Source organism: Macaca fascicularis, chromosome 8 (genome assembly GCF_037993035.2).
Source record: "Macaca fascicularis isolate 582-1 chromosome 8, T2T-MFA8v1.1".
In the NCBI taxonomy this organism is placed as follows: Eukaryota; Metazoa; Chordata; class Mammalia; order Primates; family Cercopithecidae; genus Macaca; species Macaca fascicularis.
The window spans coordinates 99484430-99499631 of record NC_088382.1 but is presented as its reverse complement, the minus strand read 5'-3'; the positions used below and the strand labels follow the sequence as shown (position 1 = coordinate 99499631).

At 37.3% G+C, this 15202-nt stretch overlaps 2 protein-coding genes across 8 annotated transcripts in view; one reads left to right on the top strand and one right to left on the bottom strand.

The window, feature by feature from the left end:
• Positions 1-15202, top strand: part of LOC141407494 (uncharacterized) — a 137135-nt gene that overhangs the window by 102969 nt on the left and 18964 nt on the right. Inside the window, exon 7 of the mRNA XM_073999929.1 lies at positions 4678-4748. The gene's annotated coding sequence lies outside the window, so the exon portion shown is untranslated. The remainder of the gene's footprint in view (positions 1-4677; positions 4749-15202) is intronic.
• RIPK2 (receptor interacting serine/threonine kinase 2) overlaps positions 3377-15202 on the bottom strand; it is a 37394-nt gene continuing 25568 nt past the window's right edge. For 3 of the 7 annotated variants that reach the window (XM_015455011.4, XM_005563661.4, XM_045399169.2), the window contains 5 exons: positions 14301-14386; positions 10323-10412; positions 7788-7881; positions 4871-5032; positions 3377-4293 (listed from right to left, as the gene is read on the bottom strand). In XM_015455011.4, coding sequence (XP_015310497.3) covers positions 3956-4293; positions 4871-5032; positions 7788-7881; positions 10323-10412; positions 14301-14386 — 770 coding nt within the window. In that variant the 3' untranslated portion in view covers positions 3377-3955. Of the gene's footprint in view, positions 4294-4870; positions 5033-7786; positions 7882-10322; positions 10413-14300; positions 14387-15202 lie in introns of those variants that run through there. The other 4 variants (XR_012416491.1, XM_015455010.3, XR_012416492.1 and 1 more) reach the window with 4 other exon arrangements.

The window sequence follows — 15202 nt, the reverse complement described above, 5'->3', positions numbered from 1 at the left end:
TAAACTCCTTGAAAAGAATGAAAAAGGATAGATAGGGTAAGTAAAGAAATTTTGTTTTTAAAGGAAATCTGGGTGTTTGAAAAGAAATGATCCAGTGGAGAGAGAAAAAGCAACAGGTAATTTGAGAACTAGGCTGTGTGGGAGATGGGAGGCACAATTTTGAAGAAACACATTACTTTTGTTGTTGTTGTTGTTGAGATGGAATTTCGCTCGTCTCCTAGGCTAGAATGCAATGGTGCAATCACAGCTCACTACAACCTCTGCCTCTGAGGTTCAAGTGATTGTCCTTCCTCAGCCTCCCAAGTAGCTGGGATTACAGGCCTCTGCCAGCTAATTTTTGTATTTTTAGTAGAGACGGGGTCTCGCCATGTTGGCCAGGCTGGTCTCGAATTCCTGCCCTCAGGTGATCCACCCGCCTCGGCCTCCCAAAGTGCTTAGATTACAGGCGTGAGCCACCGCGCCTGGCCGAAACATGTTTGTGAGAATGGCTAAATATGAACGTTTACTGATTTTCCTTCTCTCCCAGTTGGCCATATTTTTTTCTTCATAAATTAAGTATTTGAAGGGGCTGAGGGTAGGCAGATTAATGGTAGAGAGAAATAAAAAACAGCCCCCACGGCTTGACACAACTGCTGCAACATCCAAATCTTTCATAGTTATGCAAATTTCTTTAGTATGACTTTCAGCATAATTTAGTCTCGCTTCTTGTATTGATCCTCTTATATCAGCTCAGCTCTACTGCTGTCATAATTCAAGCATTTGCCCCTTCTGAAGTTCTTCCCTAAAGAACTGAGTTGTAGATTCTAATATAGTGATCTGATTTTCATGGTTTGTTTTTGTTTTTGTTTTTGTTTTTTTGAGACTGGAGTCTCGCTCTGTCGCCCAGGCTGGAGTGCAGTGGCATGATCTTGGCTCACTGCAAGCTCCGCCTCCCGGGTTCACGCCATTCTCCTGCCTCAGCCTCCCAAGTAACTGGGACTACAGGCGCCCGCCACCATGCCCGGCTAATTTTTTGTATTTTTTAGTAGAGACGGGGTTTCACCGTGTTTGTCAGCGTGGTCTCGATCTCCCGACCTTGTGATCCATCCGCCTCCGCCTCCCAAAGTGCTGGGATTGCAGGCGTGAGCCACCGCGCTTGGCCATGATTTTCATGTTTAAGTGAAGCTATCTTTCCAGAATTCAAAGCATGTTAAAATTGTTTTGGGAATTCAAATTGGATGCAAAACAAAAGTAAAATTTTGTAATCAAACATCATCTCAGCGTATACATTCTGAAGGCATGTGGCTATCAGACTTCATGAAAACACATCTGTGAACCTAGAGAGAAATTATTTTATGTACAAATCTATAGTATTTCTTAAAATAAAGGGTCTTCAACTTTACCATGAGTAAAAATCACTTGGAGAGTTTGTTAAAACAGATTCCTAGACCTCACCCCCAGAGATTGATTCAGTCGGTCTGAGATAGGAGTCATGAAGTTTCATTTCTAACGTGCTACGGGTGATGCTAAATGTAGCCAGTCTGTGGACTGTACTTCTGGGTAGCACTGTCTTAAAATCCACTGCAAGGAATGACACCTCTAGCATTATCTAATACTAGCTAGTTAAAAAATAAATTACTAGGTCTCTTCCTGGAGCGACTGAATTTTAATCTGTCATTTTCTTACTACTTCTATGATTGTTGGCACATTCACGTCCTATCTGCATTATAATTTACTTAATAGTACTTAAATTGTCTTTATTTAAATATTATGAAATAAAACTTTAGTAAAAACAGAAAACTATTACTTGTCATATGTAGAAGTATAAATTTCAAATAAAATGTAATAAAAAACCTATAAAATTCTTGCTAATATTGTTTCTGAAGTTCTGAGCCTAAAGCCTATTCTCATTTTGTTAACAAGAGGGATAAAAAGATGTTAGCACAAAAATTGAGATATTCTCCTTTATTTAATTATAAGGCTCAAAAAAGAATGGAAAAGAATGTCCTTTACTAAGTGACTCAGATGCCATTTTGTGGTAAGCCTACATATGACCTAAAATAATCCCACTTACTACTAGCTGTGCTTGCACTACATTTTGGGAAATAAGATTTAAAGGAAACATCTCCCCTTCTCTGTTTTTTCATTCCATTACACTGTTCATTAAAGAGTTATTCAGAAAGTGCCTACTCTATGCCAGACCCTGTTGTACACTAACTAGTCATACTCAGCATAATCTGTCTCATCTTCCCCTAAGTAGCAGTTACTAAATAGGGGTTATAATAAAAACCAACTGCTGAGATTGTAACAATCCCATGAAGAGATGATGAGAGCTCATTGCAGATTCATCTTAATCCCTGACATCTTCTTATTAACATTTTATTATTTATGCAGAAAAAGTTTGCATAGCTGTGATGATGGATGACTACACGTGTATCTTCCATACAGTAAAGTGTGGGAGAAAGTGGCTATAAGCACATAGCCATAAAGCACACAGACTATGAGTTTTTAGATCTTTGCAGAGAATTAAAAAACAGGGCAAAGTTCATTTTATCAATCCAGATATACCTCATGAAATCAGTATAAAAGTCAATTTGAGGCCATCGATATTCAAAATAATTTCTTTTTAGAGTATGTATAGAGAAAAGGGAAAGCTTGTAAAAGAATTTTTATCTCTATTTTTTACTTCACAAATAAAATTTGTATCTTAATGCTTTTTAAAATTTAATAGATAACTCATGTGTTCAGTTTTCATTTAATTTCCAAATATGGAAATTAATAGATTTCCATATTTCTGAAAGGCACAGTAAGAGCTACAAGTTAATGTCAAGCGCTAAAATGTAGATTAAAATACTTATATTTCTAATAAAATATTTAATTGCCTCAATGCCATCTAATTTCTTTTATTCAAACTTTTTTCAGGTTTGGGTCTGTTGCTTCTTGAAAGTTCATCTTTTCAAATTTACTCTGTATCTCACTTTCTGCTGACTTTGCTATGCGGTTTCAGATAACGGCTATTATTCCTTGTAAGTTCTCATATAGTAATATAACCCATTAACCAAAAAAGTGCTCACACTGTACTTTTATTGTTTGGGCTAAATTTGATACGGACAAGTTAAGAAAATAAAAACAGTGTGGGTATTAGGCAGCAAGTAAAAAGAGTAAGTTAGAGCCATATCTGATCTGGAAGGCTGTACTATTAAATGCAAAAAGCAGGTTGCAGTATGATGTATTATTATAATAATAATATGCAGAAAAGATCCTTTCCCAAATGAGCATATGTTCTAAATAGAAGCAGGAAGAAAGGGACAGAAGGATAAACATCAGGCTGTTAACTTTATTTAGCTTGGTTGTTGGTGACAGTAGGGAAGGCTGAGGTTAAAAATGGAGACAGACAGCCGGTATTAATATATTTATTTTTTCTTTATATTGTATTGTTTTACCTTTGAAATATCTTTTTTAAAGGGAATTTATAAATAAAACTTTAAAATGTAATCCTATTAATGGAGTTTTAAATTAATAAGCCTTTGTAGAGCAATTAAGCCTGGGATTTTAGGGCAGAGATTCTGTACTGTTTCTGGTGGGTAAAACGGTATATACTTCATAAAATCAAATTGCATCTTAGACGAGTAACAAATAATCCACGAAGAACATGAATGTGAAAATGGCTTCTATCAGAAATACATCATACCTTAAGGCACTGTTATGAAAAAGAATAATAATTATTACCCTTTAAAAGTGGTTTCTGTTAACAAGAGACATAAAAAATTGAACTATGTAGCAAAATTCAAACTTTTTACTTGTATTAATTAATAAAAAATACTGCAGTGTCATGGAGGGAGACTAATATTTACCCAAAGAAGAACTTTCAATAAAGCTTTTAATACTCACGGATTTTATATTAAAAAAAAAGTCAAAGCAACAGAGATATAAATATCCTTTTATAAAACGACTTTTCTTCTTGAAAAACAGTCACTTACACGCTTTTATTTTGAAGTAAATTTAAAGATGGTGATCTAGAAACCACAAGTATTTCCGGGTAAGGCTGAAGACCCATTTGTTTATTATCTTTCAACTTTTGAACTATAACTTTGGCAAATTCTTCTCCTTGGATGTCAGTAGTGTCTAGTAATTGTCTGACTTTTGAGGTCCTTGTAGGCTTGGTACTAATAAGTTCATAGTCCTCTTTCATGATCAAGTCCCTGGACAGAAGGGCATCTAGCGACTGGTTAAGGCAGGCTTCTGTCATTTGGTTCACAATGTCTTCCCTTTTGCTCTGGATCCACTGCTGGGCGACACCAGGCTGCAGACGTTCTGAAAAAGAGCAAGGAATGAATATTTAAAAGGTGAGGACAGATACATAGCAATAAGTAAAATTCCATGAAAAATCAATAAAGCATAAAACCTAATTTTCCTATGATTGTGCCAATATGGAACACCAGTATTTGGGGGAATGCTATCATTTTTCAGGAAACACTCAGAGATTTGGGCTATCTCCCCCTCACTCCCCAGAAAAGGCACTGCCTTTTTATATGGTATAAATCTTGGGGCAAAAACCACTTTATGTCGTCATTCCCATCTTCTAGGATTTGTTCAGTTTTGTTTAATGTCCATTTTGTTTCAAATATAAAAGATACCTGCAAATTTGTTAATTAGTAATATGTTAATACCTCCTCTTAGTACTGCCTCCCTATTTAGATGTTCACAGAACACCATGTGGGCCATGTCATCGTTCCCATCTCCTGGGATTTGTTTTCCTACTTAAGAAGGTATGTATTTATCATATTGAGGAAATAAAGACAAATAAATCTCACTGTATGGTAAACCCACTGAACATAAATATGTAAGCTAAATGGCATCACTTACAAGGTGTTTCACAGTAAATATTTACCTGAGTTTCCTGCAGTTGAGAGTGGATTTATTGTTGCTGAAGAGCATGGAGTGGTCTTGTGATCACAGAATGCAGCCCTTTGAGACGCAGAAATGGTGCTGTCCCAACTGTGATTTCCAGGACAGCGATGCAGCATCATAAAAGAACAGTGTTGAGTTTTTCCTACAAAATACAACATCTTCATTAGAGGTGGAATATGCCTTAGAAGTTCCTATTGGCTAACATGTCAACATCTGAGCAGACAGAAGGTAGGCTCCAATGTCTTTAGTTTCCACTAATATTAAGGCTAGTTCAGAAACCTAATTCTGCAAGTAGATATTTCTTAAAACAAAAAAGGGTTTATATGGAATGCTTTCACTACAATTTCTGTCAGCAATTGTCTGTCCTATGTAAATTATAAATCATAGAATTTTACTTCTTCACAAAGTCCCATATTTTTCCTGTGTCTTCTTACTCCTTCTGAAGTTTAAGTATGTTCTCTAAATCTATATATGATGTCTGTCTTTCTACTTTCTCTTCTGGGAATCCCACTCAGCCTCAGGGACTTAATCATCCCCTCTATTCCCCAATCCACACAATTACATTTTCTGTCTTCATTGAACTTTTGCCTTATATATTCTTTCTTTTCCTTCCTCCCTTCCTTCCCTCCCTCCCTCCCTCCTTCCTTCCTTCCTTCCTTCCTTCCCTCCCTCCCTCCCTCCCTCCCTCCCTCCCTCCCTCCCTCCCTCCTTCCTTCCTTCCTTCCTTCCTTCCTTCCTTCCTTCCTTCCTTCCTTCCTTCCCTCCCTCCCTCCCTCCCTCCCTCCCCCCCCATTTTTAATTTTTTGGAGTTTGTCACCCAGGCTGGAGTGCAATGGTTGCGATCTCAGCTCACTGCAACCTCCACCTCCCAGGTTCAAGAGATTCTCCTGCCTCAGCCTCTCAAGTAGCTGGGATTACAGTTCCATGCTACCACAACTGGCTAATTTCTGTATTTTTAGTAGAGATGGGATTTCACCATGTTGGCCAGGCTGGTCTCGAACTCCTGACCTCAGGTGATCCGCCCGTCTCAGCCTACCAAAGTTCTAGGATTACAGTTGTGAGCCAACACACCCAGCTGTGAACCTTAATCTTATATTTTCAAAAGCCCTCTGGACATCAACCCTTTGTGTGCTCCTAGTACCTCAAATTAAAAACAAAAAACAAAAAACATTGAAAGTGTAATGTTTCTTAACTCTAAAACTTGTTTTAACTTCTTCTTCTTTTTTTTTAATTGAGACAGAGTCTTGCTCTGTCACTCAGGCTGGAGTGCAGTGGCGCAATCTCAGCTCAGTGCAACCCCTGCCTCCTGGGTTCAAGCGTTTCTTGTGCCTCAGCCTCCCGAGGAGCTGGGATTACAGGTGTGCACCATCATACCCACTAATTTTTTTGTATTTTTAGTAGAGATGGGGTTTTGCCATGTTGGCCAGGCTGGTCTTGAACTCCTGGCCTCAAGTGATTTGCCCACCTTGGCCTTGCAAAATTCTGGGATTACATGTGTGAGCCACCGCACGCAACCTGTTTTAACTTTTATTTCTTTTAATGGCACCAACATTCTCCCAGTCCCTAGGCTTAACAATTTATTTGGCTTTACCGCTTTTTTCTCTCATCGCTCCTATAAGTGAAAAGTTACAAAGTCCTATCATCTAGTTGTCTATAACATCTCATATACCACTCCTCCTTTCTTTCACTCTATATCGGTTCTTAATAATCTCTCATGGGTACTACAGTAATAGTCTCCTAACTGATCTCGCCATCTCAAGTTTCCTTTTCCTTTCAAAATATCCTACACATTCCAGCCAGAATGAATCTTCCCAAAGTAAAAAATTTTATGTCACTGCCTTGCTCAAAAAATTGCAATAGTTGCTTCCTACTCAAGTAAAAAAGTCCAAATAGTTTAGCTGAAGGTTAGAATTCCTGATGATATGACTCCAATCTACTTAGCTTTTATCTTCTTTCATTCATCTTCTTTACTAGCTAAACCAAATTACTCACTGTTCTCTGTATGTTCTTGCTTCTGTACCTGTATGTATGTTGTTCCTTTTCCCTGGAATGCCTATCCTTTGTTATTACAGATCCAGCCTTCAGCCAGAAATAATTTCATGATGACAACATGGTACAGTAGAGTGACACGATAATATTTATCAAAAGTCTGAGATGTGCCAGCTACTAGCTATGTGATCCAGAGTCCTTAAATCTGTAAAATGAGGACATTTCTCTCACAAAGTTGTTGTGCAAGTCCTTTGTACAGTGTTACTCTTCCCATACTACCATAGCTCTAGATCTATGTCTCTCTTATATCACTTTCCATCTCATATAATAGTTATTTAGAAACACTTCTTTTTCTTATAAGAAATTTTTTTTGTGGACATTTTCTGGCAGTGTCTAACATAATGCCTTTTTTAAAAAGTTTATTTTTTGACATAGAGTCTTACTCTGTCACCCAGGATGGAGTGCGGTGGTGCAATCTCGGCTCACTGCAACCTCCCTCCCGGGTTCAAGCAATCTTTCCGTGTCAGCCTCCGAAGTAGCTGAGACTATGGGTACCCACCACTATGATTGGCTAATTTTTGTATTTTTAGTAGAGATGGGATTTCACCATGTTAGCCAGGCTGGTCTCGAACTCCTGACCTCAGGTGATCTGCCCACCTTGGCCACCCAACATGCTGGGATTATAGGTGTGAACCACTGCACCTGGCCAAACATAATGCCTTAAAACTTAAATGTATTTGTTGAATATCACACTACTATTTTTTCATATCTTTAGACTCTGTCACTTTAAAACATGAGTTATAAATGCAAATTAAAGTTCCATAGAAATCATGACTGCTTGCCAGAAATATGATCTTGAAAGAAAATGGAAGACTTGCAAGTAAATAATGTTTGGAAAATTTACATACTAGATAAAAAATCATTGTCTTGAGGAACTGGCAGGGACCTTGAAGTTTCATGAGAACCACTATTTTCATGGAGCTGAGAGGATCCACATGATTCCTAAAGTAAATAGAAAATAAAGGGTTTAGGTTAATAAAAATTATAGAGCTTTAATTTCTAAATAGTTCTTGTTTGTGGCTTATCACAAATGAAGATAAAAACTACTAATTTTTTTTTTTTTTGAGGCAGGGTCTCACTCTGTTGCCCAGTCTGGAGTGCAGTGGCACAACCTAGGCTTACTGCAGCCCTGCCCTCCTGAACTCAGGTGAACCTCCCATCTTAGCCTCCTGAATAGCTGGGATTATAGGTACACACCACCACACCACGCTAAATTTTGTATTCTTTGTAGAAATGGGGTTTCGCTACGTTGCCCAGGTTGGTCTCAAACTCCTGCAATCAAGTGATCCACCAGCCTTGGCCACATAAAGTGCTGGGATTACAGGTGTGAGCCATTGTGCCCAGCCTACAAAAGTACTAAAAATTATACTTTACAAAATTAAAGAAACACATACATCTATAAAATAACCACAAAGATAAACTTATTTTCTTAATTAACACAAATGGGGGAAATAGGGGAATAATGTGACATCAGAATAATTATTTTTTTCAGTATTTTCTACATGATCTCAGAGGCTGTGGTCAGTAACTAGAATAGTGAATGAGAAATTTGGTATCTGCAAGTCTGGTCTCCTACAGATTTAGAAATGCCTGTTCTCAGCACCTCAGGTTCCTTCCACATGGAGGCACAGGAAGCCATGGAAAAAGTAATGGAGAACTCTACTCCTAGCTCTGTCATGGAATTACTAGCTAACTTTCAGTAAGGCATTTAAACTCTCTGGCTCTCAGGTTTTGGGCTGTATTATCCGCACTGTCTATTTAAAAATATGCACGAATGGGCTCAAGGATCAAATGAAATACTGTACATCAAGTGATTAAAAAAGTGATGTACTATTTTTAAGGTTAGTTTTGAAGATACTACAGGTTGAATATCCCTTATCTGAAATGCTTGGAACCAGATGTGTTTGGAATTTTGGGCTTTTTTTCAGATTTTGGAATATTTGTATATATATAATGAGATATCTTGGGGATGGGACTCAAGTCTAAATATAAAATTCATTTATGTTTCATATATACATTATACACACAGCCTGAAGGTAACTTAATTCAATATTTTAAAATAATTTTGTGCCTGAAACAAAATTTTTTTTTTTTGAGATGGAGTCACCCAGGGTGGACTGCAGTGGTGCAATCTTGGCTCGCTTAAATAATTCTCCTGCCTCAACCCCCCGAGTAGCTGGGATTACAGGCATGGGCCACCAATGCCCAGTATGTTTAGTAGAGATGGGGTTTTGCCATGTTGGCCAGCTGGTCTCGAACTCCTGACCTCAAGTGATCCACCCACCTTGGCCTCCCAAAGTTCTGGGATTACAGACTTGAGCCACTGTGCCCACCTGTGAAACAGTGTTTTGACTGCAACCCATCATATGAGGTCAGATGTTGCTATGGTTTCATATGGTTTATTTGTCCCCACTAAATCTCATGTTGAAATTTGATCCCCAATGTGGTGGTGTTCGGAGGTGAGGCTCAATGGGAGGTGTTTGGGTCATGGGGGAAGATCCTTCATGAATAGCTTGGTGCCATTCTATAAGTGGTGAATGGATTCCTGAGAGAGCAAGCTGTTAAAGACCCTGACTTCCTCATTTTCACTCTCCTGCATCCTGTCTCACCATGTGATTTCTCTGCATAGCTTGCTCCTCTTCTACTTTCCAACATGAGTGCAAACAGCCTAAGGCCCTCATCAGATTCAGCTGCCCAATCCTGAACTTTCTGGCTACCAGAATTGTGAGCCAAATAAACCTCTTTTCTTTATAAATTACCTAGTCTCAGGTATTTCGTTATAGCAACACTAAACAGACTAACACAAGTGTGGAATTTTCCACTTGCGGCATCATGTTGGTCTTCAAAGTTTTGGATTGTAGAGCACTTTGGATTTTTGGATTAGGGATGCTCAATCTATGTTACTTTTCTGATTCTGTAAAATGAACATACATATACATTCTTAAAAGAAATTACTAATTCAGACTAATAAAAGTCTGACTGAATGCTACTAAAGAAATCTTTCTTCTTGGGCAGCAATGTTAGCCTCTCATTAATTATGATAAGAGGTAAGAACAAGGTAGCATAAATATAGTGTTAAAACTGTAATCAATGATTTACCTACATACTACCCTGGGACGTCATTTATTGTATAAACCAATGACAGCGACAGAACTCAATGCCAAACAAAAAAGCAATAATTGTGATTTGATGGGATGAAAAATGAACTGAGAATCAGTAGAGCTGGGTTTCAAGTTGGAGATTGCCATGAGCTACCAAACAAATCCTAAAAGCTACCTGGGCTTTAGTTTTCCTTCTATAAAAGAACGGCTTAGACCAAATGATTTTTTCAAATTCTTCTCACATTTTGAGTTTAATGTAACTTTTTTTTTTTTTTTTTTTACCTCTTGTGGACCATGATTTACAGGTATGTTTAGAGATAATTCCATTTTCTTCTTGTCACATAGGTGAGTGGTACTTGAAACACTCTGTAACTGGAATGAATACATAAATGCATATACACTTTAACTGGAGGTGATTAGGAAATTATAGAAGTAAAATACAATCTAATTAACACATTTTATATGTTTGTGCAAAATACATGGCAAGAAAATATAAAGAGTTGGGAATATAACATATAACTGAAGGAAGAGACAGTGTAGAACAAGGGAAATAACTTTAGAAACACAGACTTTGAATCTTACCTAATATTAATTGGTTACCTTCTCTCAGTGTCTCAGAGCTTCATCCTTAAAATCTAATAATACCTACATGCAGGATGGTTCTAGAGATTGAGCTTATAAATACGAAATAACTGGTATAAACTAGGTACTTAATAAATTTTTGGGAGTGTGATTGTATGTCTATCTATAATAAAGTATTTACCACATTTTAGGCACTGTGCCTGTAAGTATTATTATTTTCATTTTATAGTTAAGAGATTGAGGCTTAGACTAAGTAAAGGAGGTAGAGTGTCAATAATGGAATGGCAGGGCCATGGAGCCAATCAGATGTGATTTAGATTCCCACATCTGTTTGATGTGGGACATTAGATTTAATCTCAGTTTACTTATCTGTACACTGGAGATAAAAATACCTATTTTGAAGGATTACTGTAAGGAAAATGAAAAGTAATATATGCAAAAAGGCCCTAACATTACTTGTAAGCATTCAATAAATGGTAGCTGCTGAGTAGATGATTTACTTAAATACTATTCTTTTGTGTTAAAATTAAGTGATTTATTCCTGTCTATATAAGCTAGACTTGGATTAGTTTCCATCACTATTCAGTGATTTAAAAACCTATCAATCATTTTCTTCCCCAGACCATCATAATGCCAACTATTCTTCAGAATTTGGAAACTGGTGAATTCACACCCAGCCATCCATTATGCACATTTATGACTGCATGCTCCATTTACATGGCTAAGGAACTTCAGGAGGAAATTACTCCTATTCATCTGTGTATATAATGTACCTAGCACAGGGCTTTATACACAGCAGTTCAAAAAACATCTATAAATATACTGTTATATGACCCTTTAAAATGAGTTTTTGGTTTTGTCTCTGTTATGTAAGGTTTTTCTGTGCTTATAAAATTTGCCAAAACATTTCTGATAATGCAATATCCTTGAATTAGTAACACTTTTTCATAAATGATCAGTTATGATAATTCAAATTACTTGTGAACTAGTGAATCAGTCCCTAAGAAGAAATGAGTTGAAAAAAACCTATTTTTGTTCAGTGTTTATTATTCAAGATATAGAAGCCAATTACCTAGGAAAACATAAATTATGGGAGCTACTTCCAAGAGCTGAAAAAATGTAGGAAACTCAAAACAAATTTCCCTACTAATCTTGGCTTTCAGAAATTTGTTTTCTTAAGAGACAGGGTCTTGGTATGTTGCCCAGGTTGGACTGGAACTCCTGGGCTCAAGCGATCCTCCTGCTTCAGCTTTCAGAGTAACTGGGACTATAGGCATGTACCATCACACCTAGCTCAGAAATTTCTTTATGAAGAATCTTATTTAATTTGTGTTCCACTGTTGGCCCTGACATTAGCTTACTGTGTGAGGTGTACATAAGTGACTAACTTCCCTATACGGTAGTCCCCATCTTATCTTGGTTTCACTTTTCACAGTTTCTATTACCCTGCTCAACTGTGGTTTCGAAATATTAAATGTAAAATTCTAGAAATAAACAACTCATAAGTTTTAAATCACATTCAGTTCTAAGTAGTATGATGAAACATCATACCCTACAGCTCCATTCCACCCAGGATGTGAATCATCCCTTTGTCCAGCATATCCATGCTGTATAAGCTACCACCCTGTCAGTATCAGAACAACTGTCAGGATCACAGTGCTTGAACTCAAGGAACTCTTTCTTTTTTTGAGACACGGTCTCACTCTGTCACCCTGGCTGGAGTGCCAGCTCACTATAGCCTCTGCCTCCTGGGTTCAAGTGATCCTCCTTTCTCAGCCCTGAGTAGCTAGGACTACAGGCATGTGCCACCACACCCAGCTTTTTTTTTTTTTTTGTATTTTTTGTAGAGATGGGGTTTTGCCACATTGCCTAGGCCGGTCAAGTAACTCATTACTAATTAATCAACTCTTAGTACTAATGGCCCAAAGTGCAAGAATAGTGATGCTGGAATATTGTTAGAATTGTTCTATTTTATTGTCAGTTATTGTTAATGTATTACTGTGCCTATCTTATAAATTAAACCTTATCATAGGTATATATGTATAGGAAAAGTATATATGTCTATGTCATAGGTATGTATGTACAGTATACATAGGGTTCAGTGTTACCCATGGTTTCAGGCATTTACTGGGGTCTTGGAATGTATCTCCCATGGATAAGGGAAGACTATTATACCTTAGTTATCTCATCTATAAAAATCAGATGATATTCTTGCCCTATAAGTATCACAGAATCGATACAAGATTTTTTTTTTTAAAAAGAACAATCCTAAGTGGAAAAAATATGGCAACTTAAAAAGTAGCTGAGTGTGGTAGCCCATGCCTGTAGTTTCAAGCTACTGGAGACGAGACGCTGAGGTAGGAGGATTGCTTGAGCCCAGCACTTCGAGGTTGCAGTGAGCTATGATCCTGTCACGGCACTCCAGCCTGGGTTACAGAGGGACACCCCATCTTTACAAACTAAAAAAAATTTTTGACTCTATTAAGGAATAGAGAAATTGGTATCCTCTGGAAAACACTACCTACTCAGAAGTGGTGGAGCCAGTGACAAGTTATTAAAAGAACGAAAACACAGTTCCTCTTTAGTTCCTTCCTTTATGCATTTCCCTTTGAAACCAAGGGTTATGTCACTAGATCCAGCAAGCCACAAGGGGCAAGCAATATCACTTGGTTATAAAAATTGTAGATTTTGCTTGTTCATACCCCACGAGTTTGGCTAACGGCTGGTTTTTATATTGTATATTAACTACAATTTAATGAAACCCACATCTCCTAACAAACCACAGTTCGTTAGGGCAAAGTAAGCATAGTTTAGCACTTGCCTTAATGAACCGTGGTTGCTTTGCTTTTTAAACAATTTTGAGTAATATTGAAAAAAAAAAAAAAACAACCCTGCAGTAATAGTCCCTTCAATTGTTCCAACCCACAAGAATCAGAGTGAGTAAATAACACAGCTCTCCCAGGTAATTCATATCAACTGTTACTGCTACCTTGGTCTATAAAACATGAAGTGTTTGAGAGGAAAAATGAAAAAACAAACACACTTTGGTCTCAAATATAATAAAAATTCTACAGTTAAACTTGGCAAGGAATGTCAGAAAAAAATGTGCATTAAATTAAAAGAGAAGTGCGAGAACCCTGACATCTATAATTCTCTAGGCATTACAACTTTAGGAAAATAAATGTACATTAAAAAACAAACAAATGCCTCTAATGGCTCAGTGCATTCATTGTAAACAACTGGCTGTGATTATTCATTTTTAAATTTACGTCTGATATATAAGGGTTCTGGAAATGTCTTTTTTTTTTTTTTTTCTTTTTTTACATTTTAAATAAAGGTAGGGTCCTGCTATGTGGCCCAGCTGGTCTCAAACTCCTGGGCTCAAGTGATTCACTCGCCTTGGCCTTCCAAAGTGCTGGGATTACAGGTGTGAGTCACCACGCCTGGTCCTGGAAATGTCTTTAAAATCTGAAGGTGGCCATTTGAATGAAATACAAAAGCTTTTGGTGACAAAGGAAAAGTAGTATTGATAGTCTCTGGTAAATTTTCTCACTCCAAAACTGTAGCTTATATCTGTGAAAAGTATATATATTAAAAACTACACTTAACTAAAAAACTCCATGAATAATGTATAGTTGTTTAAATTTCTAATTTCCAGCATTCCATTTGGCAATTTACCTTTGTTTTCTTTAGCTGAATAACAGCTTCAAGAAAAGTTATTTCTTCAAATGTTCTCAAAACTGGTTCAAGTTCTATTAAACATTCTACATAAGAGAAAAAAAATATAGGTTGAATTCAGATTGCTTCTAATTATTAAAGTGAAATGCTAACATTTAACGTACAAGGCCTCAAGTCAGTTCTTCCCAAAGTGATGACATTCAGCTGTTTTATGAGCTTTTATTACTGACATAAAGATAGACATAAGCAACAATGGAATAGGGTTGAGAACCTAAAAAAACTGTTTTTGGACAAATGTGCTAAGCCAATTCAATGGGGAAAGGATAGGATAGCCTTTTCAACAAATGATGCTAAAACAGTTGGATATACACCTGGAAACAGATAAATTTAGATACTTATATCACACTACGCATAAAAACTAACTTGAAATGGACCCCACACCTAAATGTAAACATAGGAGAAAATCCTCATGATCTTGGGTTAGGCAGAGTTCTTAGATATGACATCAAAAATGAAATCTGTTAAAAAAACCTAAAAATTGGGCCGGGTGTGGTGGCTCATGCCTGTAAACCCAGTACTTTGGGAGGCCGAGGCGGGCAGATCACGAGGTCAGGAGATTGAGACCATCCTGGCTAACACAGTGAAACCCCATCTCTACTAAAAATACAAAAAAATAAAAAAATAAAAAAATAAATTAGCAGGGCATGGTGGCGGGCACCTATAGTCCCAGCTACTCAGAAGGCTGGGGCAGAAGAATGGCGTGAACCCAGGAGGTGGAGCTTGCAGTGAGCCAAGATTGCACCACTGCATTCCAGCCTGGGCAACAGAGCAAGACTCCATCTCAAAAACAAAACAAACAAACAAACAAAAAACCTGAAAACTGGACTTCAAAAAATTTGAAC